At 33.4% G+C, this 18,652-nt stretch overlaps 3 protein-coding genes across 3 annotated transcripts; 1 reads left to right on the top strand and 2 right to left on the bottom strand.

Annotated features, from left to right (window-relative positions):
• The first annotated feature begins 1,939 nt into the window (after positions 1-1,939).
• Positions 1,940-6,707, top strand: LOC118060792 (vacuole membrane protein KMS1). Its single transcript, XM_035074060.2, has 8 exons — positions 1,940-2,191; positions 2,561-2,763; positions 3,076-3,154; positions 3,759-4,058; positions 4,865-5,025; positions 5,420-5,536; positions 5,713-5,889; positions 6,272-6,707. Exons 1-8 carry the CDS (start codon positions 2,140-2,142, stop codon positions 6,455-6,457), a joined length of 1,275 nt encoding a protein of 424 aa, XP_034929951.1. The 5' UTR covers positions 1,940-2,139; the 3' UTR covers positions 6,458-6,707.
• Positions 6,708-7,553: 846 nt separating this feature from the next.
• LOC118060791 (F-box protein At1g55000) lies at positions 7,554-10,883 on the bottom strand. Its single transcript, XM_035074059.2, has 2 exons — positions 10,225-10,883; positions 7,554-8,482 (listed from the first exon to the last, which is right to left on the bottom strand). The coding sequence occupies exons 1-2, from the start codon at positions 10,843-10,845 to the stop codon at positions 8,114-8,116; spliced, it is 990 nt and encodes a 329-aa protein (XP_034929950.1). The 5' UTR covers positions 10,846-10,883; the 3' UTR covers positions 7,554-8,113.
• A 3,322-nt stretch (positions 10,884-14,205) lies between these two features.
• On the bottom strand, positions 14,206-18,406 carry LOC118060788 (protein AUXIN RESPONSE 4). Its single transcript, XM_035074056.2, has 2 exons — positions 17,102-18,406; positions 14,206-14,658 (listed from the first exon to the last, which is right to left on the bottom strand). The coding sequence occupies exons 1-2, from the start codon at positions 18,338-18,340 to the stop codon at positions 14,392-14,394; spliced, it is 1,506 nt and encodes a 501-aa protein (XP_034929947.1). The 5' UTR covers positions 18,341-18,406; the 3' UTR covers positions 14,206-14,391.
• Between the last annotated feature and the right edge of the window lie 246 nt (positions 18,407-18,652).

Raw genomic sequence — 18,652 nt, 5'->3', positions numbered from 1 at the left:
CTCTGCCAATACAAGAAATGTCAAGAATAGTGGTTTTACATGAATATTAATCTATTACTTTATAATAAGAAAAGAAATATTTAATTGATTAAATTAGTAAATTTAAACATTTATTTTGAACATATTTATATCAAAATCTATAAATTTCATAAACCCAAATATTTTTTATAACTAATTATAAAAGAATAAAATTAAAATTAAACAATGAAATAAATAGAAAAAATAAAAAAAATTTACCTAAAATATAAAGCAAAAGACAAAAAAGATTAATTAATTACCTACACTTGATGAGAAATTTGCATACGAGAGAGGCAGAGAACAACAACTCATGAAAAAAACAAAACGGCAGAGCAACTCATGAAAAGAATAACATGGCAAAAGTAGGAAACAAAAAATAATTTTTGATAGCTAGGGATTCTATATTTTAAAACTGGTACCCTCAATTTAATAGGGAAACAAAAGGAAAAAGGAAAAAAATTATGCAATGAGCTATGTATATATATTATATTATATTATATTACAAGTCAATAATTATAAACAATTGATAGCTTTCCTTTTTCCTTCCTGCAGTAAAACATTTCGTAAACTAATATATTAATATTAAAAAAAAAAAAAAGTTAAGGGGGCAATTGCCCCCTTTTGTCCCCACGTGGCTCCGCCACTGATTATAATAGCTTTGATTACAAAACACGAATTGATATGACAAGTTGATCTAGGGTCTATACCAATCTAGGTTTAAGAAAAACAAATAAAGGAATGACAAACAATATGACATGGTCAAAAACTCAGGTCAACCCCCGAGTTGTGTGTTTAAAATTATGATAATAAGTATTTTTATTATTGCATTGACTCAGATCAACTTAAATCGACGCTTCTGACCAGTGACCTGAGACTTGTTCTAAATTGACTTATGAGTTGTTTAAAACTAATATAACAGTTTTTTTTTCTATTTTTAGTTTAATAATTTTGAGATTAATAGTTTTTTTTACAGTGATATTTTATAAATAAAAAAATAATAACTATTGTCTCTCCCCTTTATCTTGTTTTAAAAGTATATAAATTCACTGTAAACTCTCCTCGAAAATATATTTATTTTTATATTTGTATATTATTAATCAAATATATTTTTTCTCTGTTATTTTTTATTTTATTTTATTATAGTAACCATAAGCTACATAAAAAAGTTGTTTAAAAACATTTTAAATTTAATCTAGAAGTTTTAATGAATATTATATTTATAACTATTTTGAAACTCAAAAATGGAAATGAAATTCAATATTTAAAAATGACATAAAAATAAATTACTAAATACACTGGAAATAAAAAAATATTTAAAAATAACACAAAAATAAATAAAAAATAAGCACTGAATATACTGAAAATAAAAAATAACATTAAAACTAGATTATATAAAATATCTATATATTTATCTCTTTTCTCAACAACATTTGAAAAAAATAACATGAGAATTGATTTCAAACTGTAATATGTGGCACTCTTGTTTAGTTTAATGTATAATTGGAAACTGCAGATAAAAAATATTTTTGTTTGTTTTTATAATTTAAAAGTATTTTTTTAAAAAAATTAATTTTATTTATTTATTTTAAATTAATATATTTTTAGTATTTTTATCTTATTTTGATACATTGATATCAAAAATAAAAAAATTATTTTAATATATTTTTAAATAAAAATTACTTTAAAAAGTAATTACAACCAGTTAAACGTCATATTCTATATAAAAAAAATTAATTTTATATATATTTTACTATTTTGATGCATGTAAAAATAATTTTTTAAAATTAAAAATATATTATTTAAGGAGTGTAATATGCAGCAACGTAAATAATAATAATCATGGGGTCCTTCCTGGTTCTTCATGCCCTGTCCTGTCTCTGTCGCTGTCTCCTTCACGTGGACATTGCTTTCTACTATAAAAAAATTCCATCGGCTGGTTCCTTTGCCAATACAATCCATTTTTACGCTTCTCGAGGCGCTCTTTCTTTCTCTGTCTTTATACAATAGGAACGACAGCACGTAGAATTTAAAGGGTATCGAATTTTTTGTTCTGGTTTAGAGAGGGTGAAAGAGAAAGAAAGATAGAGCATTTGACTGATATTCTCTTCTCTTCTTCAAGCAATGGAGACCCCAAAAACACAGCAACAGTGCATCAACGACTTGTCAATTTCTAGTAAGTAAAGACTGTTACTTTTTTCGTAGTAAATATCTGCTTGGTAGATTCACTAGAAAATTAATGGGAACGAGGAGGAAAAGAGAAAAACTACATTTCTTTGTTAGTATTTTTTTCTGGGTTTTTGAGAACTGACTTTTTTTTTGTGTGGTTTTTTAGAGTGAGCTTAATGTGGTGATGATGGAAATTAAGAAACTTAAAAATGGGTTTTCCGAATTTTGTTTTATATTTTCATAATTGAATTAAAGGATTTTATGTTAACGTAAGGTTTAGGGAATTAAGAAACTTATATAGGGCTTTTGACCTCTTATTTTATTTTGTTACATTGTGAGTTAAAGGTCTATTTTTAAAACTGTTTATGATTTGCAGGAATCAGAGAGAAACAAAGACAGGAATTAGAGAATCTAACACTAGCAACACAGCCTATAAAGACCCTGACATATTTTGTATTGGCTATAGTTCAATGTCTCCAGAGATTGTTTGCAAAAAGTGGTTGGCTTTTGCTTCTGATAAGTGCCTTTATAGGAAGTATTGGGATTCTTGTCATCACCACTGGTTGCCCTTATCAAGAGGTAACGTGTTATTGCCTTACTTCTTCTTTTTTTGTAGATTTTTGTGATTTTTATTGATTAATTGATACCCATATGTGTATTCTTTGGAAGAAAAAAAAACTAGCGGTGATAAGCTTGCTGAAAATGTTAAAATGGATTGTTGATGTTGCTAGAAAGTATTATTTGGTTGGTGGGTTTTTATTGTGGATTTTGTTACTTGCAGATTTAAGCTTATTTCCCCATTCGTAAAATGCTTCCATTTTTTTTTGTTTTCAAGTTGAAACTAAAAGGCTGTGTTCGTATTCTGATTTCAAGTCCTTGATGATACTGCAGCATGTCCATGAAGTTGTTAATTATCTTCGATTTGGACTCTGGTGGTTGGCACTTGGTGTAGCATCATCAATTGGTCTAGGTAAAAGAATTGCTCATGTTTTGTATCTTATTTGCTGTTTCTTCAATGAATTTTTCCAGATGATTTGCATGGATTATATTTCATACTTTTGAATGAAGGTTTATCTCTAATTTCTGTTGAGCATTTCAATTCATGCATACAATTTTTTGTGAACTTGAAACACATGGAAAGGAACTTGCTGCCATAGTCTTACAGGTTACAAAAATGTTGCATGGAAAAATAGTAAATCAAGATTGGAATCTGACACTAAATGCATTGAAGTTTGACTCTTATACTTGAAAAGAAAACCTTAGGTTGGTACAGACTAATGATCATCAGCTAAAGATAATATACATGAAGTTTCAAAGATATGAGCTTCGGAGTTCAGACTCATCTATGTGCTATATTTAAGCTACTTAAGTAGCATGTACCATAAAGAAGCTTTTAGACATTTTCCAAGGGATTTGTGGTCAGTAATCTCAGTTCTATTTCAGATTAAGCAAACAAATGCTCCCACAGAATGGATTCTTGTCTCGTTTTCTAATTCGGTCCTGATTCATTTGATCTTGTTCAAGTGATTTTACATGGAAAGTTTTCGAAATTTTGAACCTTTTCTTCTCTGCAGGATCTGGTCTGCATACATTTGTTCTGTATTTAGGCCCACATATTGCTCTATTTACAATTAAAGCTGTACAATGTGGTCGAGTTGATATAAAAAGCTCAGTATATGATACGATTCAACTATACAGCGGTCCTTCATGGCTGGACAGAAACTGCACTGCATTTGGACCTCCAATTTATTCATCATTAGAAGGCTCGAGAATTCCACTGACCAGCATTTTGCCCCAGATTCAACTTGAGGCTGTTTTGTGGGGGATCGGAACTGCACTTGGGGAGCTTCCTCCATATTTCATATCAAGAGCTGGTGACTATTCTGAATCATGTCTTTATGTTAATGTCTTGGACAACTATTTTCCTGGGAAGGCCTTTGCACGTGTGTATGTGTGTGTGTTTTGTACACACACGCATGCACATATCCTAGATGCTCTAATTTTCTTAACAGAATATAAACTAAATTTGTGCTAGTGGATTTCAAGTGCTGCTTGGATTGTTCCAAGGATACTTTGACCGGTAGAAACATATTAAATTTGCTTGGGGATTCTTTGTTCTTTATTTCCTACAACTATGATAATGCTTAAGTTATTACAACTATTGAAGTTTAAGTTATTACAAATATTGAAATGGATAGGTCTTTTCTTCTTGCTTGCTTTAAGTGCCCAAATTGATAAGTTTGACTTGGATTCATGTGCAGTGATATCTGTTGCTGTGTGGATTTAAGATTTATGAGCGATTTTATAAACAAGTATGCCTTTGTGTTGAGAGGTTGTGCACATAACATTATTAAAAGAATGGTTTGGGAAAATTATAGCTCGTTGAGAAGTTGATTTTGATTGGTTGGTAATTGTTGGGGTGGCTTTGGACCTAAGGTGTTTCATCACGTGAGTCTATTGAATTTGTATATTAATGGTCACCATTGAACTAGTCTCTTCCTGTGGGTTTCTTAGCACTGCAAGGGAAGGGAATTCAGTCCTTGACAACATTTTTCTGTCGTCTGAATTGCTTGACATGAATTGCGTTGTCATTTTTTTGTTGCTACAAGATAGCAGTATTACTCATTTCACTGCTATGTGATTCTAATTAATTTAGTTTTATCTTGAAATGCATGTGCAGCTAGCATGTCAGGTAGCAAGCTGGAAGTCATGAAAGAATTCGAGTCTTTTTCAGCAGAAGATCATAACACTGTCATGGCCACTCACATGAAACAGATTAAAAACTGGCTCCTTTCACATTCACAGTATCTGAACTTCTTCTCAATTTTAGTCCTTGCTTCGGTAATTTTTTTCTCTCGTTCTTTTTTGTGATGAGACCTTGTGAATCATAATAATGATTTCCTTTTCTAGCACAAGATTTGCAACTGCAGTTATTCTGCCTGATTTAACTCATCAAGTAATTTTCTTTGTCATTGTAGAGGAAGTTAGGAAGTATGACAGAATTATCTACTTGCATAAATGTAGTAACTATCTTTTGTTTTTTCTTGTCTATATTGGTCCCATGCTGGCTGTTGCAACTATGCATACCTGCACTCCCTCTTCTTTCTCAAATGCAAATGTCAAATTCTGGTTATATTTTTTTCATGAAAAATTCTTTTTTGATCAACGATCTTATGGCTAGCACCATCAACACTGTAGTTGAATTTGCAATTTGCAATTAAATGGTATACTGCAGGTGCCAAATCCTCTTTTTGACCTTGCTGGTATCTTGTGTGGGCAATTTGGAGTTCCATTTTGGAAGTTCTTCCTCGCGACATTGATAGGAAAGGCAATCATCAAAACACACATTCAGGTTCGCAAAGCTCTATTTTCTCCTGCTACATGATATGATGCACATGTTACTTATCCAAACACACTGTACCATCTCCAATTGGTTGCTGCAGGTTCTCAATTTTTTGTGAAATTTTTTTCGGTTCAATTCATATTGATCATTGGTTGACATTGCTTATGTTGTCTTTATTATTGCAGACAGCTTTCATCATCTCAGTATGCAACCATCAACTCCTTGACTTAATAGAAAATGAGCTGATTCGATTGCTCAGCTTTGTTCCTGGACTGGCCACGGTCCTGCCAAAACTTATTGCAAAACTACAAATTATTAGAAACAAGTATATGGCACCAACACCTCCAGTCTCAAACGTTGAGGTAATACAACTGAACTATAGAATCAGAACACACATTTGCCTACATTGGCTGCCGTTGTGCTTTTGGCATTGGTATCATTTATCAAAGAATGGATTCTGATTCTATTCCTTGATTTCAAAAAGTTCAAATCATTGTTATGAATGTATATTTATATATTCTCGATTGCAGAAGTTTGCTTGCACATGTAATCATGAAATACCTTAATTCACCATGCGTTTGAGCCTGCACATGTGTGCCCGTGTAATCTATAGATACATGCTCTTTACCTAGAGGTGTTTCGAGATGCGATGCTTGAATATGTATTTTATGCGCCTCCAGGATTCCCTTGATGTGTGTGTGCTTGTTCTAATGTGCACTAAGGTACTTTCTTTTAATTTCTTAGGTGAAGAAATGGGACTTCTCATTTGCTTCAATATGGAACACTGTCATATGGCTCATGCTCATCAGCTTCTTCTTCAAGATTGTGACAGAGACTGCCCAGAGCTTTCTGAAGGAACAACACGAAAAAGAGCTGAAATTGTCCAAATCCTCATCTGCATCAAGCCCTTCCTCATCCAAAAACACTTGAGCATCTGAACCAGCTCTCAGAGGCTTATTTTTACTTATTCAACAGCATATATTTCTCTTTTCATGTGGTCATTTTAACTGTGGTGGCAGAAAATTTTATACCTGTCTACTAGCATACAAAACACGATAGAAGGAAACATAAAGGGCACACTAGGTTTGTCAGGGTGCCATTGCCAGTAGTATCTTTCAATTACTCATTGTAACACTAATCTTGAGAGAAGACTATTACTTCTAGAAAATTATCTAAACAATTCCAGGGGTCTTGTTTTAAAAAGTTGAATTCAAGTATTTTAAAAACAACAAATGATTGGACTTGGGAAACTAAAAATATATTTACTTGAATTAGTAATCCTTAACTACTGTTAATTCTCTAGGTTACAAATCTAGACGAACTTGTGTTTATCAAAGACCTCCCATCACAATATCACCATGTATCTTTAGTGCCTCACCGTTCGTCGTGGTCAATCAACAACAGCAAATATCTTTCGAATTTTTTTTTTTCAATTATACAAGACCTCAATTTGAACTCTTTCGAAAATAACATGTAAAATGATTCAAGAACCATCAAGCCGTGTCCAGTCCGACAGGTCAACCTAATAACTTGTTAACCTAGGCCTCAATTTGAACTCGTTTGAAAAACACATCATAAAATGATTTAAAAACCATATTTGTCAAGATGAGAGACAAAGGGGTTTAAAGCCTAATATTTTTTATTTATATTATTTAAATTACAAATGACTTGAGTTTTAAATCTTTGTTTCTTAGTATTTTTTCTATATTAAAAAAAAAGTTGACCGGCCCGTGGTGAACGGCAGGACACAAATCTGTTATACTCAACCACCTTTTTTTCAAGTTAAAAACTTTCTTGAGATTAATTTTCGTTTTTAAGGGTCTTTTAAGTTGGTCTTCAACGAACAAATTGGTGTATTCATTAAAAAAAATTGTTTCTCATAATCTCCGGATTTGTGTCCTGCCGTTCACCACGGATTAGATTAACCTGCTTGTCCTGCAAACATGCAACCCTAGTCACCTCCGGATTAGATTGTATAACTATGATTGAAAGAGTTGTTAAATGAAAATAAAACAACGGTGTTGAATACAATCCAAAAAAACGTAGTAATACATTGGCAAAACAGGGTATTTTACATGGACAAACAAAGAAAACCATCCTTACAAATGAAATGGATGATGGTTTTTGACTATTTGGTGTTTCTGACAATATTACAGTCTCACAGTAAAGCAGCACTTCAAAAGATATGACTATGAACTCCTTCGACATCTCGCATATAAATTTGGACAAATTCATTTCTCATGTGATGAGAATATATATCCATACAAGACCTGCACTAGGCAGGTGGAGATCCAACATTACAAACTCAGTTGTAGGATCCGAGCATATGAAGCTCGAGGATCATTACACAGTAGAGAACAGGAAAGCCAAAACTGTGGAAGTTGGCTACAGCATAGGCACAACAGAAGCTTTAACATCGTCATCTGATTGAATTGAAGAGCAAATATCCCAGGGAAAGATGAAAATGATGGTAACAACTTGGAGTTTGTTTACATTATACAGGTTATGGAAAATCCCAAACCATATAAGGAAGGAATTTGATTCAGAGCAGTACTTAGTAGGTGCACTGCGTTTTCATATTTCCAGCTAGCCCAGCCCTGCATTCCTCTCCCACCTAAGGTCTGCTGAAAATTCTGTGAGTGCAGCTCGAGGGTCACCATTTGAAATAGACCAGTAGTATTGAGCAGTTCCATCATCAACTTGCATGCTTCTCTTTAAGGAATCGATAACCCTTCTTTTGCCATGGTCAGAGGATGACCCCTTTGACATTAGCTTTTTATCGGGCTTTCCTTCTGGATATAATACTGCCACTTCTCTTTTCGCATAGGTATCCAACTCTATGTAGCATGTCTCATTTATGAGAAGGTTTGGATTGATTATGGGGATCAACAACCTCTCCCTTGAATATATGCCATGGTCACTCGTCATGTTATTTATCCGTTTTATATCCATGACCTGTGTAAACAAAGAAAATATCTGAAGCTCATATCACATTGTTCAACCAATAAACAAATAAAAGAAATGGTATTTTGCAAAGTTGGCATTTTAGTGTAGGAAAAAAAAGCAACTCAGACTCATTAGGGGCAATAGAATGTTGTGATGCACTGGATTTAGTCCAGCTTGAACCTTTTTACAGGATAATTTACTCATCATCTATCTAGGAAAATGAACATAGCCAATATGATGCAGTACAAACTTCTAGTGGGCATTACAAGAGATTTTCATTGCGAATTATAGTTTATCTTTCAGTTGAGACAAAGGTTTCACTGTTATCGCTGCTTACCATAATCAAAAGATGGGCTTAAATCTGTTTTAACCGAGTGATATGGCATGGCCTTTATGTAAAATCAGTATCAACCCTAATCCTTCTTATCCTGTTTACTCACTGGCAACCACTCAAGAATTAAGCCATGAGTGAGCCACCAGCACCTTTACCAACAAAACAAGAAAGGTGTGAACAGTAGAATGGCCAGGTTCATCAAATAAATGGTATCACTGAGCTTGTTGCCCCTTGTGCCTTAGTAAATGACATGTTGTTCTGTTCATTGCTTCTACAGAGAATTTGTAATTTACTTGGTTGATATGCAGATCAACCTCTTGAACTCTTACTTTCATTCTAATACACAGTCTTGACCCAATAAAATATAAGCTGCAAATCCCCGCATCCTAATCAGAAAAATATCATCCCTTTACATATCCTTTTAATGAAAAATATACTGCTCTAGGAAACCAATAACCGGTTCCAACTCTCATCCCTTTACATGTTAATCATTTTGATATAAATAAATAAATAAATACTGCTCTCGAAACAAATCTCATTGCAAAGAGTAAATTCTTCAATAGCAAAACCAATCGCGTGCAAAATGGAGGACATACTGTGATAGCAACTTTCATGGTACCAATTGCTTTGACTACTATGATGATTAACATATCTATCAAACTCGCCAACTCTTTGCAAAACATCAGTTAATTTTCAGAAAATGGCAATCAAGGATGCCTATCTAACTCCCCTTTTAATGAGCCCGTTATCTTTTAACTTCTTATTATATTGATCTACAGAAACCAGCCCCTAAAACACAAGTTTGCTTATTATGATTTGCCCAACTTCATCTACCATCCATGCTAATTCCCCATAAATCCACCTAAATATCACCATCATCTATCCCTTAAATTTCTTTGAAGTTACATATCAAAATCTCGGAAACAAAACCCAAAACAATGCTATCACCAGCTAACTCATCCAAAACCCCTAATACCAAATTACTAAAATGTGTGTGTGTGTAACAAACTCCCTAGACTTCCTATCTATTAAAACCCCACAATTCTCCCCTTTCAATAAACCAAATGAAAACGAGTAAAGGCAATGGGCAAAGGCCAAAACTTTCCAATCCCATTTCTCAATTACCTGACCAAAACAAAAAACTAGCAAAAAAGCAACCATATCACAAAAACCTCATTTCCCATATACCAAAAAATAAAAAACTTTTCTAATTCTACAAAGAAGAGAATCGTATCGCAACCATGCCAGAAACCACAATATCTACTTTATCCAAATCTACAAACGAAAAAAGCATATCCCAAGATACCCACATGCCAAAAACCAACCTTTCTTTACTTCCAAATCTACAAACAAAAACAAAGATTAAAAAAGAAAACCATTAACCAAGAACCAAAAAGTTTCCAACTTTGTTGATTACCTGAACAGAATACTTAACAGCAAGACTAGCAACAGAATCCCCTTTAACAATCTTATGTGAAATAGCAAACTTCCAAATCCCACTATCTCTCCAAAAACTTCCAGACACGGGCTTCCCCACTATATCCTTCAACTTCCATGGTTCCATAAAAGCAGGCCTCACAATCTCATCACCAGAAGCCATATCTCTCCACATCTTGCAAACACAGCTTGCACGTGCCAAGTCTCGAGCTCCAAGCTTTCGTAAGATCATAATTAGTGTGTCCCTGCAAGTGAAGGCTTCAAGAAGCACGTGTGAGTCCATTTTCTTGGTGGTTTTGGTATTGGCGGGGGGTGAATCGAGAGAGGAAGATGTGGGGGCAGCCTTGTGTTTGTGAAAAGGGTTGTAATTGAAGAGAAAATCTCTCTCTTTAATATCTATTGGTTTGTAAAAGGGAAATGAGTTTTTGTTGTTGTTGTTGTTGATGGTGGCGTTTGTGGTGGTTTTGGTTGTAATTGTGTCGGTGTTGGCGTTAGTGGTGGTGGTTGGGATTTGATGGTCACTTGGGCAGGGAGAGGGAGAAACCGGGGGCTTCTTTTTGGGAAGAGGGTAATAGTAGAAAAGGGAGTCCGTACCATCCATCGGTCAAAACAAATCCGTGTTGTTTTGATGAGCATGCTGTGTGCGCGATGCTATTTTTATCGAGGGAGGGCCTGGGGACAGGGGTGGTCATTTGGCACGTGACACTGGACTGGATTTTTAGGTGTATCGTAGCCGCACTGTGCCGCGTTTGCATGCAAACATAAAAAGGACTATAAAAATTAGCCACTGGAGTAGAAAAGAAAACGTAAGAAATTACAAAACTGAAAAAAAAACAAAAGTAAAAACAAACGATGTTAACAATATGTGTTAATAATATGTTCAAATATATGGCTTACGATATTAGGTCAGAACTATTTTATTTAAAAAAATCATGAAATTTAATTTTTAATTAATTAAATATTAAATGATTAACTTGAAAAAAAAAATTGTTTGCATAAAAGGATCCAAAACAAAAATAAAATAAAAATAAAAATAAAAATTGAAATACAAAATAATTTTTTTTTATTGAAGCATGTAATTGAAAAGAAAAATTAATTGAACAAAAAGACCAAAAAAAAACAATCAAAAGAATGAGGGTAAAAAAAACTATTTTTTTATTGAAGGGTGAAATTAAAAAAAAAATCAATTCAATAAAATGCCTAAAAAATAAAATAATAATAGAGAATATAATATTTTATAAATTAAGTTTGAATGATGAAATTTAAAATAAATCAAACTTTTATAAAAGAGTCAAGAAAAAAAATAAAAAATAAAATAGAAATATCAACAACAAAAAAAACCAAAATATAATTTTTAAGAGAAAAAAAATATATATATTATCAACAAACTGGACCACCAATATCTATTAGCGTTATATCACTAGGAAGAAGGCACAAAATGCTTCCAGCAACATGACTAAATAACATTTTCATATGTTAAGAGGCGCCATATACACTTGCGAGTATGCCATTTATGCCCCCAATCTTTTTTTATATTTTTCTCTGTAAAAACAATTATTTGCCCCTAAGTTAACCCGACAATTAAAAAAAAAAGCTATGTCATAAGACAAAAACAACCTTTTTAGACCTTTTTTTTTTTTTTGTACTTTCAATGAGCACTTTAGTCGTTTCGCTGTATGTTATATATATATATATATATATATATATATATATATAATCAAATATAAAATTGCCCCTCATTTTACATGAAAAAAAAAAAAAACACATGTTGAAAAATGCTAAATTACCCCTTAATGCTGGTATCGGAAACTTTGTTTTAAAAGGTATTTCATTGTTTTCACTATGCTTTGAAATGTGAAAAGACATACTTCCTCTAATTAATTTGATAGTAATTAAAAATCGTATATAAAAAAACTTAGGTTATGTTTGTTTTCCTCCAGCTTTGGCATTTGCGATGAAATAAACGCAGTAAGATGTTTAGTAATAAACTAAAATGTGTTTTATGTTGCAGAGCCCACTAAAAGATTGAGTTTAAAATGCAGTTTTTATGCAATAGTTTTTACACGCTTTTTAAACTAAGTTTCGTAAAAATTTTCATGTTTGTTTTTGCATTTCAAAAGTGTTTTTAGAAAAATTTGAATTTTTTTATTTTTTTTCTTTGTTTAAAATTATTTTTTTTATGTTTTCAGATCATTTTAATGCGCTGATATTAAGAATAATTTTTTAAAAATAAAAAAAAATATTATTTTAATTTATTTTCAAGTAAAAAACACTTTAAAAAAGCAACCGCAGCCACACTTTCAAACACAAATATACATGTTTTTTATTACACATAAACTTCAATCATTATTTTTACCAAATATATATTTAAATCTAACTAACCATATTTTTTTCAAATAACAACCATAAAAGTTATTTAAAAAAAAAAAAAAAACTCTGATACCTCTAATAGCAGTTTCAATGAATAATGCCAATGAATCTGAATCTGTAATATTTCTAAATCCAGGTGAAAAAAAGGGAGAAAATTTTGGGTATTTTGCCTTTTAGCACCCAAAAACAAAAGGCAAAAACCTTTGTAAAAAAATATCAATGAAACAGCATAGTTTCATACTTGTTTACGTTTCGAAACAAGATAGTAAAAAAACATAATATTTGATAAATTTCAAGTTTATAAATAGTGACATTTATTAAACTCTAAATTACTTCAAAATTAAAACTCTAAACAATATTATTAGTCAAACCCTAACTAACCAAAAATAACTATGTCATGGTTAAATTTTTCAAATAACTATGTCATGGTTAAATTTTTCGTTGTGATTACTCTCTATAATCATTCTGAATTTTAATATTTTCATTGCCAACAAGAATGCAAGGCAACATTTTAGTGTGGCTGTGGTTATTTTTTAAAGAATTTTTTATCTGAAAATATATTAAAATAAATTTTTTAAAAATTTTTTTATTTTTGGCACTAGCACATTAAAATAATATGAAAATATATAAAAAAAATATTTAAAACAAAAAAAATTAAAAAAAAATTTAATTTTTTCTAAAAACAATTTTTTAAAAAAGTAAAAACAAATAGGAGCAAGGTTTTGCCATCTTGTTTTTTTTAATAAACAGTGTTAATTTAAAATAAAATAAAAGATATTGGTATTGCATCGGACGCAAAGCATTTCACAGAAATCAGCAAAGAATTTGTGCATTGCGTGGGTGTCTCTACGACCAGCCTCTACACTCTCTGTAAAACACCAAAACTGGGATAATGGTGAATTGATGAAAGCCCAAATGACAGAATATCTTTTATTGAATTTTCAAAGTTCAAGATTCGATGATAAGGATGAAATTGAAAGAAATTAAAAGAAATAACAAGTTTTCAAAGAATCAAATTGAAAGAACAATCCTAAGATAAATTTCTGGGCAGATTCGAGATATTCTGGGTGATGAGATTTGCTTCAGAGCATTTTCTTGACTCTTATCTCCATCCTTATCCCCAACAAGATTAGAAAATTTGAATTCATGTAGAATATTTGCAAAGGCAATCCGTGATTGTGGGCTGATATGGAATTCCACTTATCTCCTCCCTGAAACGTGGTCGTTTGACTTTCTATTTGACGATTTCTCTTAAACTGATGCTGCGTCGTTTTGGTGAGGAGAAATTAGGATCTTCAGCTTCCATCTTTCCAGTTCTCTGGTCTCTTGAGAGAAGCCTTTTCTTTTCCAAAAAATTCAGGGTTTACAGGAAGAAAAAATTAGGGATTTTGTTTTCTTCAAGCCCTAGGATCACCGCACTTTGTTGTGATGATCTTAGTCCTTGGTCCATCATTCTTTTTGTGAAGTAATAAATTACATTTTAAAATATTTTTTACTTAAAAATTCATCACCGTATTAAAATATTTAAAAATACTAAAATATATATATATATATATATATATATATATATTTTTTAAAATACCTTTGCACGGAAAGCAAACAGTGCCTTTGTATTACAAACTCCTGCCATGGTTGAAACGATCGTGTCCATCAAGGTGTTGGGATATCAGGAAAGTACACAGACCAGGTATTCGCTGAAGACGGTAATGTAATGCTTGAAACCAAACATTGGTTTCCACAAATATTGTCTGCTGAGTCAAAAAAGACGAAAAAAAAATCAACTGCCCCATCCATGACCAAGCCCATATGCATCCATGTAACCAGCTCCATGAGTCTGACCATGACCATGACCATGACCATCATGATGGCCGTGACCACCATGGCCGTGATGATGGTGATGGTGATGGTGATGGCCATCCTTCGCCTCGTCAAGCATTTTCTGTATATGCTCCGGGATAGGTTCTTCTTCAACTCGCCTAACTGATTTTGGCAAGGAGGAAACAAATTTAACAATATTCTCAGCTAGCTCATCAGCAGCATTTTCCTGAGATCACCAAAACAAATTGAAAACTAGACTTAGAATACAAGGAATTCATCACTAACCCCGGTGATAGTAAAAAGATCAGCAGAAACTCAACGTATAATTTTATGAATCATGTTCCTTATCAAATTCTATTTTCAAGTATAGCACTGAGCATCTATGGAAAGATTAGGGTATATCTTCGAACAATCTACACATGTTAAGGTTTAAGTTGGCTGTAGAAGTATCTGGGGGCAAATTCACTATTTGCAATCAGCTCATCTAATTGGGAGGACAGTTTCAACAAGGCAGATAAATTCCTGTTAAGTTACCAATTATGGATGAGATGATTCAAGAAGAACAGATAAGTAACATCTAGAACCTGAAATCTAATCATCACAACAATTATTCTCCAGTTCTATTTGGTTGGTGATGCAGTCTGTTTATGAAATAGTAGGAAGTAGTTATTGTTCATCGAAGTCAGCCCCAAACCAATCTTATACATCTATCAGTAGTCCGTGGTACAAACTAAATGCAGGCATCTCTAGAAACTACCAGCAATGCTCAACTAAACTCGACTTCAACCTAAATGGTTTATTATCCGTAGCACAAACTAAATGCAAGATTTCAAATGGTTTATTACTTTGAAATCCTAAACTTGTTTTGTTAATTTTTATGAATGTGGTACAGGAAAACCCAAGCAGAAACCTTTGTTGATGCACCCGCACCACTGTAGGCTTGCTGCTCTAGGTGATGGGATTGTTTGAAGTCATTATCGAGCAAGACTCTTTCGCGGAATCAGAGTCAGTTGTTGCTAGGCTCTTTGATAGAAAGGACGATGATACTGTCTAAAATAGGATAGGGCAAGGCAACTGCTTCAAATCTTCCCACGGATGGAGGAAGAGAGCCAGGGGCATGTGCAGAACAGGAGGCCACAATTCATATAAGAAGTATAAGATGGTCCACATTATACAACAAATCTTGGGATTGAATCTTCAATATCAAATTTAAGAGCAGCAAGACAAGCTAGTGAGAAGGAATTACATGAAAATTGAAATAGTTACGTAAATCACAGGGGGGAGAGAGAGAGAGGTTAGGGGGGTAGCGGTTGAAACAAAAATAAAATGAAAAAGGTATCTTAGGGTTTAGTTGAGTTTCTATTTATACCCCTTGTATTTTTAGTTGGGTCAAATTCGGTTGAACTGGTTCAATTGGTTTCAGCTTTGTGAAATAGAGACTAAACCGGACCGAGTGATTTTTTTGTTTTTAAATTAGTTTCTTTAGTTTTTTCTCTTGGTTCGGTTTTTTCAGTTGTTTTTTTATCAGTTTTTTCGGACGCACCTATGTGTGTTAGAGATCTGTCAAACTATACAATGTCTAAGATCAAGCAAGTATAGATATTAAAATGTGAAGATTTAGCCTATGTCACTAAGTGAAAACTTATTAAAAGCAACTAGGCTCATATCATTCCCTCCATTACATGCATTTCTCCATGCAAGAGAGTTACATTATGTTCTCTCTTCATCACATGATAGGTTCAAGGTCTCTGGTAGAAAAAGAACAAAAACGAGTTAAAATGCAGGTTTAAAACAACGAAAGGAATATTGAGAAGATGGGTAAAGGAGGCTTTGGGTTATTTGTGATTTCCTCTTATTAGTCAAAACATTAAATAGGCATGCAGACACCCAGATAAATTCTAATTCCTCAGCAAATAATACAAATTGACAAACAGAGCCATTACAAAAGCCAAGATCAAGCCCAATTCTTTCACTGAAAAGACTAGGTAAATCTTATAGAAAACCTAACACTTTTATGAAACTCTTTTCGAAGACCAGTGAGATTATGTTTTTTGGAAATTTTGTTGTGAGAACATCCAGAATTTGCAACCAGCTCATTGGAAAGGGAGGACAGTTTTGACAAAGCAGACAATTTGCTCTTTTCATCAATTGGGGATGAGTTAAGAGGAACAAATATAAATACCATCTAGAAAATGGATCAAATCATCCAAAAAAACGTTTCCTAGTTATATCTGGTTAGAACCAGGAACATGTTTGAGAAAAACATAGGCAAGCAGTCATTTTTCATTGACATTGGCTCCAAACATGTTGCATATGGCAATCAGTAGTTCAATAATTTGGTACCTAATTGTAGGGAACTCTAATATCTAACATAGTCGAGCAACCAAAGTCTCCACTAACCCAACTTCAACCTATACTAAATGGTTACAGATGATTTGATAACGGGTATAACCTTATGCACATTGTTACATGTCGTTCATTCTAGTTATCTGTCAAACCAATCAAGATCCAAGATCAGCCATTGGTCTACGCGTTCATATAGAACCATTTTCACCAAGCATGTTGCGATATCCAAAAACATCCATTGTAAACTAAAATTTAAATTTATGCTCTCACAAATCCCCATAAACAGTTAAAAACATACAATACAGCACAGTAAGAATTCTCACCTGAGGCCAGCGCCCACCGGTGTGTGTGACAAATTTAGCCTGTGGAAGCGCATCGGCCACCTTATGTCCCTCCTCACTCCATTCTTTTGACCAACCACTACACCAAACAACCTGCATTGGGATTCCCTTTACCCCATCCAAACCACCCCATTCTGCAATATCAAAACTTGAATTCAATTTCTTGCCTGTAGCCACAACAGCTCTCCTCCCATCCCTCCCATTCAACATCATTCTATGTGCCGCCACATCCAAACCACCAATCCCCGTTGAGCAACACATTCTAATCAACCATTCGTACACAAAATTAACGCCTAAAACAACCTCTCTGACCACTGGCACTTCCAAGACACACAAAGGCAAAGCCGGCCTCAACCCTGTATCAACCAGAGTCACACTCCTAACCGATTCTGAATTCTTCAAAACCCAATTCGCCACCATTCCTAAACTCGAATCGTGCAAAACCAAATGCACAGGAGCTAACCCCAAAGTCTCGATCACTTGGCCTAAAACCAAGCCCATCTCTTCACTACCCAATACAATAGGCTTAACAACACTCCTTTTTTCACTATAATGAGACACAATCTCCTCATATGGAATCTGTCCAGTTTCAACCATGTTATCAAAAGCCCAAAAAATACCCTTTTCTTTAATCAGTGCATAGGCATCCTTAAACCTCTCGAAAACTCCATTTCCTCTCTCTTCACTGGCTTCCATAAACTTATCAGAAAACCCATTTCCAGGTAAATCAAACACAACCCCATGAACCCCTTTTGAACCCAAAAGGTCTAAAACTTTCCTAAAAGAAAATGAACTTAGACCCAACCCATGAACAATCACAACTTTTTCACTCACAAAATCTCTTTTACCACTCTCTAACACAAAAACCTCACTTGATGGCTGGTTTTGAGCCAGTTGGACTTTAATTGTACGCCCCTTTGAGTAGTGTTGGCGTAGTGGGGTGGAGAGGGAAAGGAAGAAACTTTTGGGGTCTGGATTTGAATAGAGAGAGGACAAACCAATAGCTAAAAAAGTGACAAGTGAGACTGAGACAGTGAAATAGAACCAGAAAACAAAAGGGTTGTTTTGTGTCTGTGTCTGTGCTTGTGTTTGTGGTTTAGTTTGTGTCATTGGCTTTGGTTTCGGCTTTCGTTTTGGATCTTTAGAAGGTGAAGTTGGTTCCTCTGTTGTTTCTCGGTCATTTTGAGGTTGTATTTCTGGTTCCTCTGTGATTATGGCCATTGTTAATGTGAAGAGACAAGAAGAGATCTATCGATCGAGAACTGCAAATTACACTCCAAAAGTATAAAAAGGGAGGAATTTCAAAGAAGTTATCGAATTTTTTAAAAAAAGTTACACTTACATTCCAGCTCCTATATATGGTAGATATTTCATATTAACCATCAAACTAAATTTTCTTGTAATTGTACCATTCAACTATTATTATTCCACCAATATAATCTTTTGATTGGCTTGAAAAAGGATAATGGAATATATTAATTTTCACCCCCTAATTTATATTATGTAAAATATTGATTTATAAAACAGTATTCC

This window comes from Populus alba, chromosome 13 (genome assembly GCF_005239225.2).
Source record: "Populus alba chromosome 13, ASM523922v2, whole genome shotgun sequence".
NCBI classification, from domain to species: Eukaryota; Viridiplantae; Streptophyta; class Magnoliopsida; order Malpighiales; family Salicaceae; genus Populus; species Populus alba.
The sequence above is the reverse complement of the archived record's forward strand: the minus strand, read 5'-3'. Positions and strand labels throughout refer to the sequence as shown.